Genomic DNA, 20,565 nt, shown 5'->3' with positions numbered 1-20,565 from the left:
AAAAAATACATATAAAGAAGCATGTTACTAAGAATACCAAAATTACACATCCTGTATATCACAGATATTAAAAATCATACAGATTATATATATATAATCATACATATAGAAACACAATCTCAATTATGTTTAAAAAATAAATGTTCAGTTTGGTGCATTTTCATTTAATTTAAATCTAGCTAATGAAATAAACCAAAACCACTGCCCTCAAGTTGATTCCAACTCATGGTGGCTGTGTCAGACAGAGCAGTGCTGCCTTAGAATCTCTAAGCTCTGAAGCTCTACAGGAGCACACCACCACCTAGTGGCTAGTGGTTTGAACCTCCAACCTTCTGGTTAGCAACTCTGTGCTTAATCCACTGTTCCACCAGGCTCTGTCCTGTCTCAATTTTATTATGCTGTGAGAGGAGGTTAAGAAAGGAAGTGGAGGATATCAGGATGAGCAGAGGGAGAGGAGATGGAGGAGGAAGATAACTGGCCTCTGGATTCACCCATCTTAGAGGAAGACCCCCAGGAGGCCTTGGATCAGCATGCCTCACCAAGCTCCTGGTGACAAGTGACCACATGCCTCACAGGGAGAAACTCTGTAGCAAGAACAGCTTGCCCTGGCCTTCCTCCAATCCACAGCCCACCCAAACACTCACCTGCCCTCCTATAGCCCCAGCCCAACCACACACACTGCCCCTTCCTACAGCCCACAGCCCACACACCCCTCCCCATACCCGCCCTCTTCAACCCACAGCCTGCCCACGCACACACTGGCCTCCTACAGCCTACCCATGCATGCACCTCTCCTCCAAGCTCCCAAAGCTCTGCGCCCGGTCTGTGCTCTGTGTGGCCCCACATGGTTCCAGAACTATACCTGTTCAATGTTGGACCAGAAGTACTCGATCTCCCTAGCCGTTGATGCTGCTATGCGTCTCAGCCGGTTCTGCTCTTCCTTCTTCCCTCTCTCCTCACGAAGCTTCTTTTCCTCATGATGGCGAGCTACAGTTCTGACCAGCTGTAAACAAAGGTGAGAATCAAAGCGCTGGCCTGTGAGAGAAGGCTCTTTAGATCTTAAGTGACCTGCCCAGCCTCTAAGGACACAGCGTACTAGAGATCAGCTCCTGTCCCTTGGGAACACCACAACTGGTGGTAGGCGATCACAATAGACCCATGATTGCAGGCAATCGCTTTCCCAGAGGGCACTGGACTGAGTATAACAGTTCTTTTATTTTTTTTTTAATTTTTTTATTTTATTTTTAATTTTATTTTTTATGTGTGTACCGTCAAATCAGATCTGACTGGTACAGGAGGAGATTGTCCCTCCTTCTCCAGCAGAGCATCTGGTGGATTAGAACCGTGCGCCTCTGGATTTGCAGTGATAACGGTTCTTAAAACCAGGTTCACACTATGCAAGCATCTCCCTCTCCCATTTAACACACTATGTGCATCTTTCCTCTTCAAAGACCTGAACGTGGCTGAATGCCATTCAATACACTTTCAGTCAAGTTACGCACATGACTGCACAGAAGCTGAGGATATGCTTTATGGAGGTCCCCAGCAGTGTCTACCCTGCAGTGTGATGACCTGCAGCATCTCCGCGCCCACCTGGACCATCTCCTTTCCGTGTGCCCACCTGTAGTGTTCGTATGCCCACTTGCAGCATCTCCCTTTTGTGTGCTCACCTGAAGTGTCTGCATACCCATCTGGAACACCTTCCCTCTGCGTGTCCAAGTGCATGCAGCGTCTCCCCTCTGCATGCTCACCTGCAGTGTCTGAATGCCCATCTGTAGAGTTGATGTGTCCACCTGCAGTGTCTATATGCCCATATGCAGCATGTGTGTCCACCTGCAGTGTCTCCCCTCTTGCATGCCCATCTGTAGCATCTGTGCCTTCCTGCAACATCTGTATGCCCACCTAGAGTGTATTTCCTCTGCACGACCACCTGTAGCATCTTTGTGTCCACCTGCAACATTCGTGTACCCACTGGCAGTGTTTATGTACCCACCTATAGCATCTTCCTTCTACAAAGACTAAGATGTAAATCAGAGAACAGTCTGTCTAAGAAGAGATTCAAGTGGGCAGCATCCGCCCACCCTCAAACTACCCCCTCAGCTGTGACAATCAGTGCAGGCCTCCTGCACAACAAGTGCAGTGCTGTCAGGGAGCCGCCTTCTCATCTACAAACGCTTCTCTGAATGATGCCAACACCACCCACGGGACCCTGGGGCCATGGCCATCTGCCACGTCCCACCTACCTTCTTGGCAGCAGCCACCTTCCACCTGCGCTCCTGGGCGAAGTCGGTAGCCATCCACTGCATCTCCTCCAGCAGGGAGTCCCAGTGTGCCCGGGGTCTCGGGGCTTCTTGCAGCTTTGGCAGCCGCCGTGGTGACCACAGGCCCTCCTTCCTCAGCTCAGAGACACGCTGCTGGACCTGGTTCTCCTGTCAGAGGGTGTGTGGGGGTTAGCACACAACAATGAAGTGTGTAGTCCACTCAGACACCCAACATCTGAGAGCTGAGCACACAGTGTGGTGTAGAGAGGTCTGTGAAACACACAATGTGGGAGCAAGACAAAGTTCACATTGTCGTCCCACATTGTGTCTGCCCAGAGGCCACAAGGACCTTCAGTGTGCCTACTGTGGGGATGTCTGCTCAGTGCAGGGCTGTCCAGCATGGTCCCATCCACCCTGAGATCCACCACCAAGTACAGAGCTGGTCCAGCACTCCCCTGTCCTCCCCTAGACCCACCATGCAGCTCTGTACTGTGTGGTGGACCTGGGAATGCCCAGGTCTTGCATCTTGGACTCCCGTGAGCAAGCCTGACTGTCGCGCTCATCCTGAAGCAGATGTGAGCTCACCAGTGTTATCTGTTCTGCCAGCTTCTCCTGAGAACTGTCCAGGGACGCAGTGGCATTCTGAGCTGGGCTCTGTGCCTTGGAGGGGACAGGGATGGCTGCCCCCGGGGACCGGGATGTGACGGGAGACAGAGACTTGTTAGTCACTGAGGAAGGTCTATTCACAGGCGAGGCTCGTGCAGGTGAGGGTCCTGGGCCCGAACTGCCCACGGGAGTGAGGGACGAGGTAGAAGAGGTGGGCAGAGGCCTCTGGCAGGGCTGGGCAGACTCCAGGGGGGGTCTCGTCAGTGCTACAGTCTAACAAACAGAAAATAAGATAAGGTTTCAGTCCATATGCTTTACAGGAGGCAACACCCACTCACTGAGCCCACTGCCAGCAGGTCCATTCCGATGATCCATGATGAGGCTAAGTCACAGAAGAGAAGATGTGGATTCTAGCCACCGACATCTCAGTCAGCAGACCCACACATAACACACTGCACCACCAGGTAACTACAGCAGCTCCTGCTTTTCCTGGACAGCTATCTATAAGGCATGCGTGAGAGCTCCAGAGGAAATACCTCCTACCCCGGAGTTACACACACGAAGGACACCAAGGATGGCACTTGTATCCTGGGAAGTTGCCTAAGAGCCAGCGACAACCCTGCTATCTGGGTCTCATATGGCTGTTCGCTGGACACCAGCCCACACCGCCATGTCACCTCAATCCAGTGGATCCTGGACAACAGAAGGGCAATCCCACATACCAGAGCAGGTCTTCGTCTTAACACCCACAATGGTCAACTGTGATCACTAATGAGGACAGGTTTTCATCATAAAACCCACGATGGTCAACTGTGATCACACACATGGACAGGTCTTTATCATAACACCCAAGATGGTCAACTGTGACCACACCTGAGGACAGGTCCACTTCATGAACCCACGATGGTCAACTGTGATCACACACAGGGTCAGTTCTTCATCACGACACCCAGGAAGCTCAACCACAGAACTATGACAGGTCTTCATCACAACACCCATAATGGTCCACTGTGATCATAGGTTTTCTAACGGCTGCTATTTCAGAAATGTCCCCCTAGGAGTGACAGCATCTAGACTCACACAAGTCACCACAGCAGGATACCTGGACAGACGGGATGACCTTTAAATCCTCTAGGTAAGTAAACAGATCAGAACACCACAGGCCTGCTCCACATCCAAGACACTGAGACACATGGGCATGAAAACCTAGAGGAAGTAGAGGCCTAGAGAGCGCACACCCCTGCCCAGGGGCCACGCTCTCCCTCCACGGTGCACACAAGCGGAGGTCAGACCTAAGCCGACAGACCTGGAATCACAGTGACCTCAAGTCAAACCTCCACTTACCACCACTAAGACCTCACCCTTCTGCATATTCCACCTGGCTCCCAACCACCTCACCTGTAAGCTGGGGTCTGTGCAGCCCCAGACAGAGGATGAGTAACCAGACAGCACCATCCCCAGTCACTTGTTGCCATGAGGTGCCATCAAGTCAACCTCAATTCAGTGACTTCAAACACAACAGAAGGAAGCTGTCCCCGTCCTGCACCAAGCTCACAATACTAACAGGACAGCAGACATCACGGCCTCACAATCCTAACAAGATAGCAGACATCATGGCCTGTCCCCAGCACCACCATGAGAACTATCTCCTGTTACTCTACCAATGACAACTTCACTTCAGCAAGGGACATCACAGCCTGTCCCCAGCACTCCCTGAGTGTGTTACTCTACCAACAAAGACGACATCTCACAGCCCCTCAAGGTAGTGCTAAGAGACAGTGCAAATGGCAGCGGGCACAACACTCTCCTGGCCTGCCCCTGCTCCCCCTTCCTTACTTGTAACGGAGCACCTACCTACACACAACCTGTGGCTAGCAGTGCCCTCCCAGCTTGCCCCTCCCCTCCCATGCCCACCTGTAATAGAGCACCTGCCCACACACACCTGTGGTTGGGTCGGGAGCTGTGACACCTGCACGTGGGCCTTCCCAGGCAGTGGGACATGGAGTGTGGGCTGGGCAGGCTGCTGTGGTGGAGCCGGGAATTGGCTGGATGGGGGCACAGGGATGGGCCCTGTGGGCTGCTGGGCCTTCGTGGACATCTGGAGCTGCGTCTGCGACTCCATCACAGGGGTCTGCTGTGAGAACTGCAGTGTGGCCGTTGGGGCTGTGGCAGGGGCACCCGCAGCAGGGAGCCTGGTGGGTAGCTGTGGTGGCGGGGTGTGGAGGCTGGCAGCATTCTGCACAGGTGGGCCTGTGGATGGGTCGTACTGCTGCTGGCTCTGCTTCTGCCCTGTGAGCTGTGCAGCCTGTGGAGTGGGTGGCATCCCTCCTGTAGATCCAGAGGAAAAGCATCGACTTTAGTCAGAAGGAAACAAAGCTAAAGCCAGAATCCTCATCTCAGACCCAACCTGAGAGCACTCAGAACTCACAGTAGAAACAGCACACAAAGGTAGGGGCACTGCCTCTGCACGCCAGCACTGAGCCAGCAGCATGCAAGCACAGAACCACCCCACAAATAGTAGCTAAGAAGAAAAAGGGGTACACCCTTGGGCAGTAGCTAAGGGAGGCACGCCAAAGGCAATAGCTAATAAAGAGGGAGTGTACTCAACTGGCAGCAGCTATAAAAGGAGGACATACTCCACGGACAGCAGCTAGGAAAGGGGGGCACACCATAGGCAGCAGCTAACAAAGAGGGATGCACCCACAGGAAGCAGCTAAGAAAGACAGGATGCACTCCACCGACAACAGAAAAAAAGGGGGGGGTTGGATACCTCAGGGATAGTAGCTAAGAAAGGCAAGGCCAACTCTGGGCAAAATACTAAGGAGAGCTGGTGGCCCCCCTAAAGGTCAAGATCAGCTTAAGCCTTTCCTGCTCAGCTGCCTAGACTCTGAAGAGAGCTGTGGGGACACTGACCAGTATGCCACTGCCCATGAGTTAAGAGGGCCATGCACATCCCACCTACCTTGAGCCGTTGGCATTAACTGCTGGAGAGGAACGCCCGTGCTCACCCCTGGGTGCTGGAAAACCACCCCTTGGTGACCCACTTCCAGTCGAGGCCTCTTGGATTGCTCTGGAATAATTATCAAAGAGGTGGAGAGTGATGCAGGAGACCACAGAGTGATACAGAAAAATACGGCCACGTGTTTACAAAACATCTGGCTGGGAAGGTCCACTCCACACACAAACCAAAAATCCAATACCAGAGGATGAAATGAGAGCATAGCACTTCTTGTGATCAAAACCTTACCAATGTCTTATCATTAAAAAGCAAAGGGCAAAGCACCATGTAGGACATACTATCTGCAGTATGACAGACAAAAACTAGCATACTTAATGCTGGAAAGCACTTCTCAGGCATTGAGTTCAGAAGGACAGACTCACAACTAATCAAAACAACGATGCAGGGCAACCTTACTAAAATTTACCAAACCAACTGCAATGAGCCCATCCCAATGTGCAGCAGCCCTGCAGGACAGAGCACGCTGCCCCTGGACTTCTCAGGCCGGGCCGCAGTGGTCACATGCAGACTGCTAGTTTTCCCACCTGTCGAGACGCTACTGGGTTCACATCATCAACCTTCCAGGTATAAGCCTAGCACTTAATTGTTGCAAAACTTTACTCAAAATTAAAGAAATCAAAATCAAAACAAGATAATAAATGTTCACCTATCATTATCTACAAAGATCAAAAGATCAGCCATGCTTAATAAAATGACAAACAGGTTGTTGTTGTTGTCTACCATGAAGTGGGAACAGACTCATAACCGACCCGCCAGCGGGTTTTCAAAAGCAGTAAATCACGTGGAGATCATCCATCCTTCTCCTGCAGAGCAGCTGGTGGAAACAGCTTAGGGAATAAACAGGTTAAGGAGCAGAAGTTGTTGCTGGGGTGAAACTGGGCCTGCTCCCTCAAAGGGCCATGGGGCAGCATCAATGTGACCACATTCTATGCCTCAGTAATTTCATCTCTATAGACAATCAGGAAGGAAAAAAGCATATGCAACAAAATGTTCTCACTGAGTACAACAGGAAAAGAAGCAGGAACAACAAAATGAACGTGAATAAAGATCTGGTTAAAAAGACAGCAAACCATCCACAAGACACACACACTACCATACAGACATCAAAAAGAATGAGGTATAACGACTTGGAAAGATGTCCAAGGTGGTCTATTAGGTAAAAGAAATAATGACACACACAGGGCATATAAGGTCATTTTGAATCTGTTTTCAAATAATGGTGCTGTGTTTCACCAAAAACATCTGCAGAAATACATGATGTTAAGTGTGGTGACCCTTGGGCAGGTAATTCTAACCCACACACAAACTTAAGACCTTCCTGCTCTATTTGTATCATTGAGTTTGTAATTTGAAGGAAGAACTGGTTTGAGAAAAAGAAATGACTACCCTTCTCATGTGACCCAAGAGTCTTAGTATACACACTCCAGACCAGTACGGTACACACCTATTCAACTTAACACACATACACTTTCACAGAGTTTTTGTTTGGGTTTTTTTTTCCCCAGCTGGTAATCTCCACAAGAACACTAACTTTCAAAGTGGAGAGAAACAGCCAGAAAACCTCTCTTGGCCTCATTATCTGGAGGCAGGTGGTGTGAGTCCATTCCCAGCAGTGCACCCAAGGCTGGGGGTCCTACCCACAATACACGCCTGTCTCTGGAGGTCCTGCCTGGGACATACCTGCCTGTGGAGGCAGTGCTGACTGCCGTTGGAAAGGGTCCACCTCGATCGTGCTGCCAGCAGCCACCAGGGTCCCTGTGAGTGCTTGCTGTGAGGAAAATGGAAAAATGACCTTTGAGATCCGTAATGTGTAACAAGGACGAACTCAGACAAAACGCATCATTACCCAAATCCTGACTTCATTTTAATACGAAAACATGATCTGAAGGATGTTGTGCGTCCACACACATATGTGCTATCTACTTAGGCCTACTCCATGGCTCATGGCTCTAACTTACCTGTCAAGCAAGAAGAAAGCAAGTAAAAACACGTGGTTCTGCAAACCAATGCCCATCTAAGGCCCTCAGGGGCCAGCTGGCTTTGTGTATGAACTAGAGTAGAGAGCCCACGTGAGAGTGACAGACCAGCCTGAGCAGTCCCAGTGCCAGCCATGTCTCCCACCTCACAGACACAAAGCAAAACAGGACTGTACCATACACAGGAACTCAAACAGTAAAGCCTCAGCTGCTACTGATCTAATTAGCTCAGGTCTTTAAAACAATTTGGGTTTTACAATTAGCACTCTACTTAATATGCAAATATGCAAAAATAACATTAGTTTTGGGTTACTCAAATGCTGAGTAACACTGGCATGCTGTTTGAAGTAGACCGAGAATATTCAGCAGGGTTAGGCTATGGCCAGATTGGCCATCCTGTGTCCCAACATCCTTGCACTCACAGCAAAGGCTGGGGACTCTACTAGCAGCTAGCTGCTGCCTGACCATCAAGTGATGTGGCTGCATCTGCCCTACTTACTGCATAAGTTACAGATAGCCTGCCTGAACAGAGTCACTGCAATCCTGTTAAGACTATCCATCCCTGGAGGAAAGAAGATGGCCAGAGCGTACCAAATAGAGTGCTTGCACAGCAATCTTCATCTGCATCTAACAGAGAAGGGTGCGGTAGGGTGTACAAAGAGAGGGAGATGAGAGGAAGGAGAAGAATGATGGAGGGACAGACACCAACATGTTAATGGTGGTTGTACCAGGGGCAGGATTCCTCTGAGGGTTTATGTGTGCACACATGCAGGCTCCTCCAAATTGTCTAAATGCCTCACAGTGAACATGTGTTACAGAATTTTTTTTTACTAAAGGTCCTGCTTCTAGTGATGGCCAAGTGCTCTCTCCTATCAGACCAAACCTATTGCAGATGGCCAGAAGTAAACCCTACTACTATTATATACCGCTACATCAGAACTGACTCACAGCTGACTCTAAAATGGGTTTGCAGAAGCAATAAATCGCATAAAAGGGGTCTGACCATCTTTCTCCTATGGAAGAGCTGGTGGATTGAACATCTACCTTTGGGCTGGCAGCACAACTCCTTACCACTAAGCCACCAGAGATCCGGGAACATAAACAATAGTAAAAGGTTGCCAGATGCAGGAGGTGAACTAGTTCCTTGCAAGAAGCAAACTAGCTGAAATTCCTGTTTTCTACACACTTGCACAAGAGCAGATGGCAGGCAGCACTACACAGAGAACCAAAATGCAAAAAAGGCAGTCTCCATGGGAGAACAGGGAGGGCAGATAATCACAGCAGTGGGGAAGGAAGCAGAATCACTTAAAAGAGAGGGAGAACCCCCATTCTCCATGCCCACTGCTGAGCTCTGGAGGACTCTTCAACTGTGCCTGACAAGGCAGAGGCCAAGCAAGGGTGACAGACCAAGAGGGGAGCCTGGGATCTCAGCTCCACTTTCCACAGAGGAGAGGAGTTTCCAATTTCAATCAAACCAACCAACCACTACAGCCAAACAACCTATACTCTTCTTTGCAAGAACATCACAGAACTGAGCATCTACACAGTGTATTATTGCTCATGATCTCCAAAACCCAACTCACAATTAAAGCAGCATACAAAGAAAAACAATAAAACAAAAACATGATCTGTGCTAAATAGACACTAACTTTGAGATAACCATAAAGGAAAAAAAATATATGCAATGAAGAGTTCTGTTCTACATGGGATTACCATGAGTTGAATTCAACTCAGTATTATTTTTTTTTATTAAAAGTAAACTATGAGTAAGGTTGTGGTTGTTAGGTACCATCAAGTTAGAACTAACTCAAAACTGACCCCTCTTGTAGGTCTTCAGAGGCTGTAAATCACACAGGAGAACACTGACTATCTTTTTCCAGTGAAGCAGCTGGTGGATTCAAACTGCAAGCTTTTGGGCTGGCAGTCCAAGTGAAAGCACAGTGCTTCTTGGAAGCAAGGATGGTGAAACTTCGCATCACATACTTTAGATATGTTGTTCGGAGGAGCCAGTCCTTGGAGAAGAGCATCATCATCAGGCTTGGAAAAGTGGGAAGGTCAGAGAAAAGACGACCTTCAATAAGATGGACTGACCCCGTGACTGTGACAATAAGTTTGAGTATATCAGAGATGATGAGGATGGAACAGTATAGGGCAGGTTCCAGGTTCATTAAGTTCACTCTGATTTGTACTCAACTTGATGGCACACAACAACAACAAAGACGAACAGAGCAAAACTCAACAGAAAAAGGTATTATTAAAAAAAAAAGAAAACAGAGTCTATAACTGAAAAAGAAAAACCACTTTAAATAAATTTTTAAACTACTGGATAGGTATAACAGTCATTTGGAAAATGTAGAAGAGGAAGTGACATAAAACAGAGCTCAGGTTCATCTACCGCCAGTGTCAACGGCAGGAGTTAACGGCCGGATTCGAATCTCTGAATGGGAAGCAAGGGCAGCCAAATTTGCCCACCCTTCTAATGGTGAATTTGGGCCCCAAAGCCAAATGGTCTTGAGTCTTCCTTCTATATGATGGATACCAGGACATCTTTTCAAGCTGGAAAACCAAACATTTACATGGAAATAGGATTTTCTTAATTGAAATAAATTCTTTTAAAAAGAAATTTTTCTGTGCATGCAGAGAGTTGTCCTGGTCGCACAGTGAGCTGAATGTTCGGCTGCTAATTGAAAGGTTAACTGTTCAAATACAAAAGCTTCATTGTGGGAGCCAGATTAGTCTGTTTCCATAAAGACTGGAGTCTGGGGAGCTCTGGTGGCCTAGTGGCAGGAAGCTGCACTGCAATTCCAGAGGCATGTGGTTCAAATCCACCAGTTGCTCTGCTGGAGAAGGAGGGGCAATCTCTTCCTATACCAGTCAGAACCGACTTGGTGGTACACACACAAAACAATGACATTTTTTAAAAAATTATATATATATAAAAAGAAAGACTGGCGTCTTAGAAACCCTAAGTTCTATCTTACTCTAAGGGGTCATCACCATGAGCTGGTATCAACCTGATAGAAGTGGGTTTGGTTTCTGATATATCAAAGGACATGATCAGGGAAGGCAATGCTCTTAATGTTACATACTGCTGCTCACCCATCTTCCTGGAGGACCTAGACACAAACGGCTTGATCTCCCTGCCAAAGTGCACAGAGACTCTTCCAGACCCCTTGTCGATAGCAGGCCTTTGCTAGAGTTTATAGACCTCTTTTTCTGCCTCACATGATCCTCACAAGACTATTTCATTGGGAAGGATATCGGTGGTATCCTTAAATGCAAGCTTTACTTTCATTAAAATTATCATTAGATGGAACTAGAAGAAACTTTTTTCATGGAGAAAACACGAACTCTGTGATAGGCACTTAATTCTCGTCACCACTGAGAGAGAAGATGCCAAAGCAGAATATATTCACAGAAGCTGTAATATCATTCCGGGAAGTCTAGAAACTATACCAAGAAAAAGACCAGTTGAAAGAAACAGCTGTGCTGCTCACAGGAAAGACAACATAGGACATCTGACACACACAGTGTTTTCCTGAAAGGAAGACTCAAGACCAGCTGGCAGTCATTGCTCAATTCCAACAGGCAAAGACACATCTAAATACACAAATGCAACTTTTTAACAAAGAAGATGACACTTGGTAAGATGGTGCTGGCACTGAGAGGGCCAGGAAGGGCCAGGAAAGGAGTACAGTGGCCACTTCTCTGAACATCTCTGCAAAGCAAGGACTTCAGACTAGACAACCTGTGGTCTTTTCAACTCATGATTCTAAAGGAACTCACGTTTCACTCTGGATAACGTTAACAGAGAAGGCACCCTGGTGGTGCAGTGCTTAAGCTTTGAGCTGCTAACCAAAAGTTCAGCCACTCTGAACCCACCAGTGGCTCCACACGGAAAAGGGTGTGACCTGCTCCAGTAGACACTGTAGCACAGATGTCCTGTGGGGTAACCCAATGTACAGGGTCATCAACAACAGGACACACCAACACACAGTAATGGGAAGAGACCAAAAATACCAGTCATGCCTTCTCGTGGAAGTGTTACAACAAGCTGAGATACCACTTTATATCTCTGAACTTTTAACACAACTTAAAAATATGAATACATATATAGCATAACATAAAAAACAACTGGGTTAGCATTAACAGTGATTAAATAATTACTTATTTTCTCTAACATAAGAAAATAATTTCCAATTAGGGTGGCTTTTTATACCTAAGTGTAACTGTAATCACATACAGTAACTACACTCAACAAGACCACTCAGAGCCTCTGGGAAGCAGATGGAAAGCAACACACACCAGTGCTCAGAACCATGAGTGAAGTTAACAAGGACCTAGTTTATAATCAAAGTCCTCCAGTGGGTGGCAAATAACAAGACCCCTGGGAGTGAGTCTGGAGCCCTGCTCAGAGGCTCTAGTTCACTCTCTTACCCACACTGTGTACCACTGGGTGAAAGGACCCCATCTTGCTTTGACAGTGTCCTTCTGTGTGAAAGGACCCCACCTCGCCTTGATGGTGTCCCTCTGGGTGAAAGGATGCCACCTTGCCTTGACTGTGTCCCTCTGTAAGAAAGTACCCTAACTCACCTTCTCACCCCAAGTGTCCTTCTGTGTGAAAGGACCCCACCACGCCTTTAACACTGCCACTCCCCAGTATGCACATTTCAGTTCTGTCCAGGCCAGAGTTGTGAAAAATAACGCTGCTAGGACGTCACTGATGGTCTAAGCTGACATTCAAGTATAAGAGGATCTTGACAGCATATGCTCACCTCTACCCAATCAGGTAAGGGTTTCCAAATGGCCGGTCCAGACATACTCTCACCTGAAGTGGACAAAAGCCACCACTAACCTACACCACAGTCCATCATATGCTGATGACATGACAGTAACCTGAGTGGTTTCACTTCAGTCACTGTGGAGCAGGCACATAGTTTTCAGAAGCTTATAGCCCCCTCTTGGAAATCTCATGTCCCTCTGCTTCTACAGCTTGGGACCCATAAATATACTGTGTAACTGTCTGCCACACGGTAACAGCAAAGAGGACCCACCAATCAATACATTTTTCTGACAATCTGCCATTTAAGACTTGTTTTCAAACTGAATCAAAATCTTTACATGCAGATCTTAAATATCAGTTTCACTTATTCCTTATTAAAAAGAACCAGGTTGAAGAAATGACAGATTCTAGGGTTAAAGGATAGAATTTTCAAGATGATGCTTTTGTGCCAGAAAGTGAGGAAGTGCTGGGGAAGTGGCAGAGCGGTGTCTGAAGTACAGGGAACCCAGTCTGCAGGACCGCCAACCATCAACGGATGGCTCATCTGAGCATCAGACTGAATGACAATGACGGTGGCAAAGAGAACTGGGCAGTGAAGGACCAGGGAGGAGCCCAGGAAACTTTGTGACATGATGGAATTTACACACTGACAAGCATGTGCATTCTACAGATATACATTTTTGGCAAAACTCAGCAAACAAACACTTAAGAGATCTGTGCCTTTCCCTCTGCCGTAAATTATACTTCGAGAAATCGAAGTAATTCTTTTTAACACGTTGCCGCAAAGGATGGCAAAATGTGTTTCTTTTTTTTTTTTTTTTTACAAATTTTTAGCTTTACTGTAAAGTTTTTCAGGTGCTTAACATTGTGTAAATAACAGTACATTCTGTCACATGGATTTTTTTTTACAGGGGGAACGAGCTGCTTCGCAAAATGTGTGTTTCTAAGCACGATCGTCAATTTAAAAGTGTGTGGCAACATGTTTAACAGGTTTGTTTGTTGTTGGTGTTTTTTTTTGGTTGTTTTTTTTTTAATTAGGCAGGCTCTGGTGGCCTAGTGGTAAGAAGCCACACTGCAATCCCAGAGGTGCATGGTTTGAATCCACCAGATGCTCTGCTTGGAGAAAGAGGAACAATCTCCTCTTGTACCAGTAAGATCCAATTTGACGGTACACACACACACACACACATTAAATTATAGTTTCAATAGATGTAAAAACAAACAAGATGTAAAAACAAAAACAAATTCAACAAACAAGAATGGACAGAAATGTCCTTAGTTGGACAAAAGACATGCACAAGATCCACAGCTAACATCACACTTAATGGTCTGCTGACGAGGAACAAGACAAGGTCAGCTCCCACATGCCTATTCAACATCACACTCAGGCTTTGACCATACAACAAAGCAAATTATAAATCCATAAATAGTGACTAAAAGGCACAGAGATTGGAAGGGGGGGGAAATAAATCTTACTCTATTTGCAGAAAATATAATCATCTATGTAGAAATTTCATGGAGTCTCCCAAAAGTTCTCCTAAAGCTAGTAAACTACTCTGGCAAGGCTGCAAAATAAAAGTTCAAACATCAACAGTATTTCTACGTATTTGCAATGAACAACTAATTAGAATTTCACTTCAAAAACAAAATAATTAAGCACTATTTATAATGCCAAACAAAAACTAGAAGACTTAGTTAAATATACCCAGCACTGTATGCTTAAAACTACAAAATAAAATTTAAAAAAAAAAACCAAAAACCTACAAAATACTGGTAAAACATTTAAAAAAATCTAAAAACATGGAGTTTACCATGTTCATGAACTGGGGAGCTCAATATTGTCAGGACAGCAATTCCCTACAAAGGGTCAATTTGCTCAACGCTATCTCAATCAAAATGACTACAAGATGTTTTCTAGATAGTGACAAACTGAACCTAAAATTCAGATGGAAAGGAAAAGGGACTAAAATTGCCAAAATAATTACAAAAAAGCAGAACTAAGTCAAATAACTCACACCACCCTATGACAAGACTTACCACAAAACTACAGGAAGCAAGACATTGTGGCATTGATTTAAAGAGAAACAGACAAATCAATGAAGATAATAGAGGCCAGCAACAGCCACACACAAACATAATAAATAAATATTATTTTTTTTTAAATTGTATTATTTTTACTTGTACTGTCAAATCAGATCTGACTGGTACAGGAGGAGATTGCCCCCTCCTTCTCCAGCAGAGCATCTGGTGGATTTGAACCGCGTACCTCTCGGATTGCAGTGCAGCGTCTTGCCACTAGGCCACCAGAGCTCCCTAAATAAAAATTTTTTAAAGAGATAAAGATGATGCAACAAGGAAAGAATAATCTTTTCAAGAACTGGTGCTGGAATAGCTGGATATTCACATTTATAAACATGAGTCTCTTTCTACACTTGCCAAACTACATAAAAGTTCTCTCAAAATGAAACACAGATCAAAATGTAAAACAAACTATAAAATTTGTAGGAGACTTTCTGGACAGAGAGACAGTCTAGACGGGGTAGATTTCAGTGAATGTAACCAAGATAAACATAAATAAAAATAATAGTGGTGAAGTATCATAGGCCATCGATTAAAATCAGCATAGAGACAAGAATTTATGTGCGACTGGAGGACGGGGCAAGTTCTATGTTATAGCAGAATGTTGACTAATAAACACAGGAAGATAATGAGAAATATACTCTGCCATCTCTGAGGTCATAAATGACTCAAACAAGACCCACTGACATATTAAAATTAAATGGGTAAAAATGTACTGAGCATGTGCACAGATTCTCAAGGAATTACACCCAAATTACTTATAACTGACCAAAGACAAAAACAACAGCTTGCCAGCACCTTTTAGTTTCAACGGCCAACCTCAGAGTCACTAGGCTGGGACAAACAGGCACACTGCGTATCCACATGATACTGAGATGAACACTGTCACATCTGTGCATTCTCCTCAGAAATATGATGTGAGACTAACGCGGGACACACCAGACAAGCTCATACTGAAAGATGTCACATCAAGTCTCCAGCCTGTGCCACTGAAAGGCATAAGGTGTGAGAAACTGAGGAACTCAACCATACAAGACTACAGAGGCATGACAAGATACAGGACCTGGGCTGGGGCAGTGACCACAGAGGATACCACCGGGCCAGCAAGCACAACATGGACAGGAAATGCAAGTTACACACCCAAAAGTCCACCAGCATCGAGTCGATTCTGAAGTCATCACAACCCTGGCGACAAAGAAGAACTGCACCCCAGGGCTTCCCTGAGTGAGGGAGAAATGCCAAGCTCTCTGTTAGCATCCCAGTACTTTAATTATCATGCCACCATGCTCCAAGACGGTTCTGTAATGGTCCTGCACCACTGCAGAACTCCCCAATCCTGACGATTGTAGTGTGGGTCGGTGAGATAACTGTTTGCAGCATGTGCAGAAGTATTTAGGGATATAGGAGTATGATGTGCTCTCTGCAACATACACTCAGACGGGAGAAACACACACAGGCTCACATGCACATGAGGAAGGGGGAAAGAGAAAATGAACAGCAACATAAATGGGTCAGCAAGTCAACAACTGGTGAGTTTTTACTATTCTTATAGGGGTTTTTTGTTGGTTTGAAATCACAGTAAAATAAAAAACAATAAAACATCACCACACTGCTGAACCTGCTTTCAGAACTCAACAAAACGTGCTCCAACATGACTAGCATCTAACTTTCCATCGTTGATGTGACTAAGCTGACACCAGCTGACTTCTGAAAGATCAGCGATAAACCACGTGCGTTCACTGGAAGTCTAGGACCCTGATGGCTTCTGAGGTGTATTTCGCTGCAGCGTCTGCTTACGGCTTTTTGTCTTGTTCTGGCTGGCACTGGTCTTGGAGACACGGGGGAGACACGGGGGACACAACATGGAAAGCATGGTACACAAGGGCTCGTGTGCACATTCAACAGGGCTGGGCGGGGGCATGCAAGCTGAAAGCTACTACTGTGTTATGTCAACACGCCAGAGGATGCATTAGGCTCTGTGTTGTCATTGACTCATGCAATTTACTTTTATCTCATATGCAGGAAGGTTGGTTTGTGGTTGGTTTGTGGTTTTTTTAAAAATAAGGAATGGGCTCTGGAAAAAAAAATGCCAAAGAGCAAATAGTAAATTGAAGGTTAAAATATCTGGATGGAGGAGAAGTTTGGGATGAGACTACATTTGAGAACCATCGAAAAGTACCTGCAGTGGTTGCTGCTGGGAAGAAAAGGCAGCAGAAACCTTTGGCGGAAGCTGGGTTGCTATAGCAACTGGAGTCCCAGTCTGCCCATCCTTTCCTGTCACAACCTTTACCTGAGAGGAAATATTTTGAGAAAAAAAGGCAACATAATATTTAAGACTGCTCAGAATGTTGTTAAGACTTTCACTGCTGACAGCTGACGGTGTCTGGTGCATAAAAAGGGAAGGCTTTGCATTGAATTCTGTGAAAGGACGCTGAGCACGCCGGGTCAAGCGTGTGACACTTCACGCAGGGCCACCTTACAGGAGCACGAATTTAAGTCACCAGGGAGAGAGGCCCTTCAGCTTGGACAATGGCCAGCAGGCTTCCAGGAAGAAAAGCCTGACACGGGCAGGGGCCATCTGCACAGCAGCTGTGCTGTCCCGACTAGACACAGGCTCAGATGGCAGGGGCCTGATTCTGCAGGAGGTTGAAAAAGAGGATTCTTTTTCCCTTTTCAGCACAGATAGAGAGGGACTGAGCTCACAGACAACACCGGTGTCACTGGTACAGACATAAAGAAGACTGCGTACACTACTCAGGGAACCCCCCAAAAGAATCAGGAAAATCTTTTGAAAAATAAAAATGCTCCATTCTGGAAGGGAGTTAACGAGACCACAAATGGCAAAGCCACACAGATACACCCCTAAATAAATAAGGACTGCTGGAGCAGAGAACTAGTTGACTTCTTTGCGAAGTGAGCGCTGATGGTCTGGGTCACCTTTACTAGGTCATCAAACAAAATGAGCCCACAGACACAGTGTGCAGTACAGGACACAGGCACAGCGACAGTGGTCACAGGACAGGCCACCCACCCGCTCCCACCTAGGGCTCCCAGGAAAGAGGTACCTCTACCTGGAGCTGCAGAAACAGCCATTCAGGTACCCAACAAGCACGCTGCCCAACAGAGTCTTGGAAAAGATCACTCAGAGGGGTTCGTATGAGTGTGAGAGTTTAAATCTGATGTAAAACGCTCATCAGAAAAATTCCCATAGGTCAGGGATGTAGGGTCAGATATCAGCTCCATGGTAACTGTAACTTATTCAGTCAGGTCCTGCACAACAGACCCTGTGATCTGTAACTCTAGCTGGTGTGCTGGGAAAGGCTACAGTTAAATCCTGCTTAAAGGCAAGGTGGACAGGGCCTCTCTGGGCTGACCGATCTAAGCCATGAACCCAACACCAGCTGGCTGGGGTACACACTGCTCATCTGACCGCTGAAGAACCAAGTCGGCTAAGCATCTGCCAGACCCCATCACCTAGGGCTCACCAGGCTCTGGGCCGAGATGAGTTCCGGTTCTATCATACAATACTTGGGTTTTAAAAAACCATTCATCATTCTGCCTTTATGTATTTTTCTCCCAACACATTGCTCTCTTGAATTAGATCTTCTTTTCTACAAGATAATCAAGGTAAAAACACATTCTACCATGAACTCATGGACCAAGTCTTACGAAACCCAAATCCTAGAGACAGTCTAGTCATTGGCAAGTTATTTTCTAAGTTAACATTACAAGAACTCTAGAGGATTAAACTGATTACCTACCTCATCATTGATGACTTCTGACTTTTCTTCCTCCTCTTCCTCCTCCTCTTCCTCTTCAATGTCCAGGTCATTCTGTCGAAGGTACGCTTGCAGCGGAGCATAGTGCTTCTTCTTGAAGGCCAGAAAGTCCATCATGTTCCCCTGCAGGTGCTGCAGGAAGAACAGTTCAATCAAGTACTCCTTGAACGTCTCCCTGAGGGCGTCCATCTCTCGGTAGTGGTAATCCAGGCACTGCTTCCGCATCTGTGCCATCTCTGGAGACGCAGCAGGGATCTCCTCCAGCTTCCGGGGAGCCTTTCGAACACCCACTGCAGATGTGAGCGGAAGGCTGGACAGGCCCGGGGGCACGGAGGTCCTGGAGGGGCTGGTGGGCGGGGGTGGGGATGTCATGCCGAATGCCATGGATGTGGTAGCTGGGGACCCGCCCACACCGGGCAGGAGCACACCCTGCGGGGTCCTCTCAAAGCCCAGGGGCCGGCTCAGCTGCTGGCCCTGGAGCACCTGCTGCTGCATCAGTTGCCCCTGGATCAGGCTGCTCAGCTGGGGGGGCAGGCTGGCTGTGGCAAGGTGCCCGGGGCTGGCCAGGGGCTGCATGCTGGTGCCACCTGCTGCTGGGCTCTGGGGCCCCAGGTGGTGGATGGTGCCCCCAGACTGTGCATGTGGCTGGGACAGTCTCCGCTCCCGCATAGCCATGGGCGCACCCTGAGCCAGCTGGCCAAGGCCAGCCCCCTCCTGAAACACAAAATGGCCCCCGCTCGAGGGGCTCAGGCTGATCTGCCGCACCAGCACACTGGCGTCCACGAAGCCACCCGAAGAGCTGGTGCTGCACAGGCCCAGCCCGGGACCCGAGGCGCCAGCCCGCACGCTCGGCAGGGCCTGTCCCGGCCCTGGGCTGGGCTGCGTGGGGCTCTGGGTCTGGACCTGCTGGGACAGCGGGGAGGTGACCTGGATGTAAGACGGAGAGCCGTGCTCAAAGCGCCTCTGCTGAGTGCTAAACTGGAAGCCAGGCGACGTGGGGTTGGGCAGTGGCAGGGGTGCCAGCGTGATCTGCTGGCTGCCGCCCACAACCGAGCCCACGTTCTGCAGGGTGATGTTCACGTTCTGCCCCGCCACCGGGCTCCTGCTCATCAGCTGTTGGATTTGGTAGCCAGGCGACTGGGGCGCAGACGGGCTGGCGGACGGGGCAAAGGCCGTGGCCGGGGACTGGGGCAGACCGGAGTGGGGCTGCTGCTCCTCGCCCTCGCTGCCACCAGTGAAAGAGCGGGACCGCTGCAGCGGGAGCTGGGCGCTCGGGGGACCACCGCCATGGTGCATCCTCACCCCCCTCTTTCTTCCAAGAGAACACCAACCTAGGAAAACAGAGTCAAGTCACTGGAGGCAGATCCCAGGCCTGGCGCATGTAGATGGCTACCAACCATCTTGGGTGATGCTGAGCATGTGTGCCCCCTGACAGCACCACATGGCAGAGCACATGTAGCATCCCATCATCACAGCACACTCATCGTCACAGCATACAAAGCATCACAGCACACACGGTATCACAGGACATCTGGCATCATAGCACACCTGTCATTATAGCACACAGGGCGTCAGTACATCCGTCGTCACAGCTCAGTGTGACACAGCACACCTGTCATCACAGCACACACCCCTCTACACGTGGCCAAGCAGCACTCAGGAGCCAGTGAAACACCAGCGGTCAGGCAGGAGTACGGGCACACCCCTACATCACGCAAATCAAACAGCACAATCTGCTGACTGCAAATGCTACATCTCTGCCAAGCACACTCCCTCATGAGTTCTTAAAAACACTGGATTCCCCAGGAGGACATAGTGTAATGTAGGTGGGATGATGCGATGGGACATACTCAGGTAGGTGAGATACTGTGATGTGACACCCCAGGTGGACGGGGTGCTGAGATGGGACACCCCAGATAGATGAGATGCTAGAAAAAGACACCCCAGGTAGGTGAGGTGCTGTGATGAAACACCAAAAGTAGATGAACTGTTGTGATGGGACATCCCAAGCAGGTGCGTTACTATGATGGGACACTCTAAATAGGTAGGATGCTGTAAAAGG

General features: G+C 47.7%; 1 protein-coding gene across 1 annotated transcript in view; it reads right to left on the bottom strand.

The window, feature by feature from the left end:
• EP400 (E1A binding protein p400) overlaps positions 1-19,799 on the bottom strand; it is a 65,814-nt gene extending 46,015 nt beyond the window's left edge. The window contains exons 1-8 of the mRNA XM_006901000.1: positions 18,486-19,799; positions 16,343-16,345; positions 7,556-7,654; positions 5,830-5,935; positions 4,810-5,195; positions 2,847-3,140; positions 2,244-2,429; positions 863-1,003 (exon numbers count right to left, since the gene is read on the bottom strand). Of these exons, the coding sequence (XP_006901062.1) occupies positions 863-1,003; positions 2,244-2,429; positions 2,847-3,140; positions 4,810-5,195; positions 5,830-5,935; positions 7,556-7,654; positions 16,343-16,345; positions 18,486-19,799 (2,529 nt within the window). The remainder of the gene's footprint in view (positions 1-862; positions 1,004-2,243; positions 2,430-2,846; positions 3,141-4,809; positions 5,196-5,829; positions 5,936-7,555; positions 7,655-16,342; positions 16,346-18,485) is intronic.
• Between the last annotated feature and the right edge of the window lie 766 nt (positions 19,800-20,565).

The sequence above is a fragment of the Elephantulus edwardii genome, unplaced genomic scaffold (genome assembly GCF_000299155.1).
Source record: "Elephantulus edwardii isolate Elephantulus edwardi_28Jun2011 unplaced genomic scaffold, EleEdw1.0 scaffold00304, whole genome shotgun sequence".
NCBI lineage: Eukaryota > Metazoa > Chordata > Mammalia > Macroscelidea > Macroscelididae > Elephantulus > Elephantulus edwardii.
This window is presented reverse-complemented; position numbering and strand designations above follow the sequence as displayed.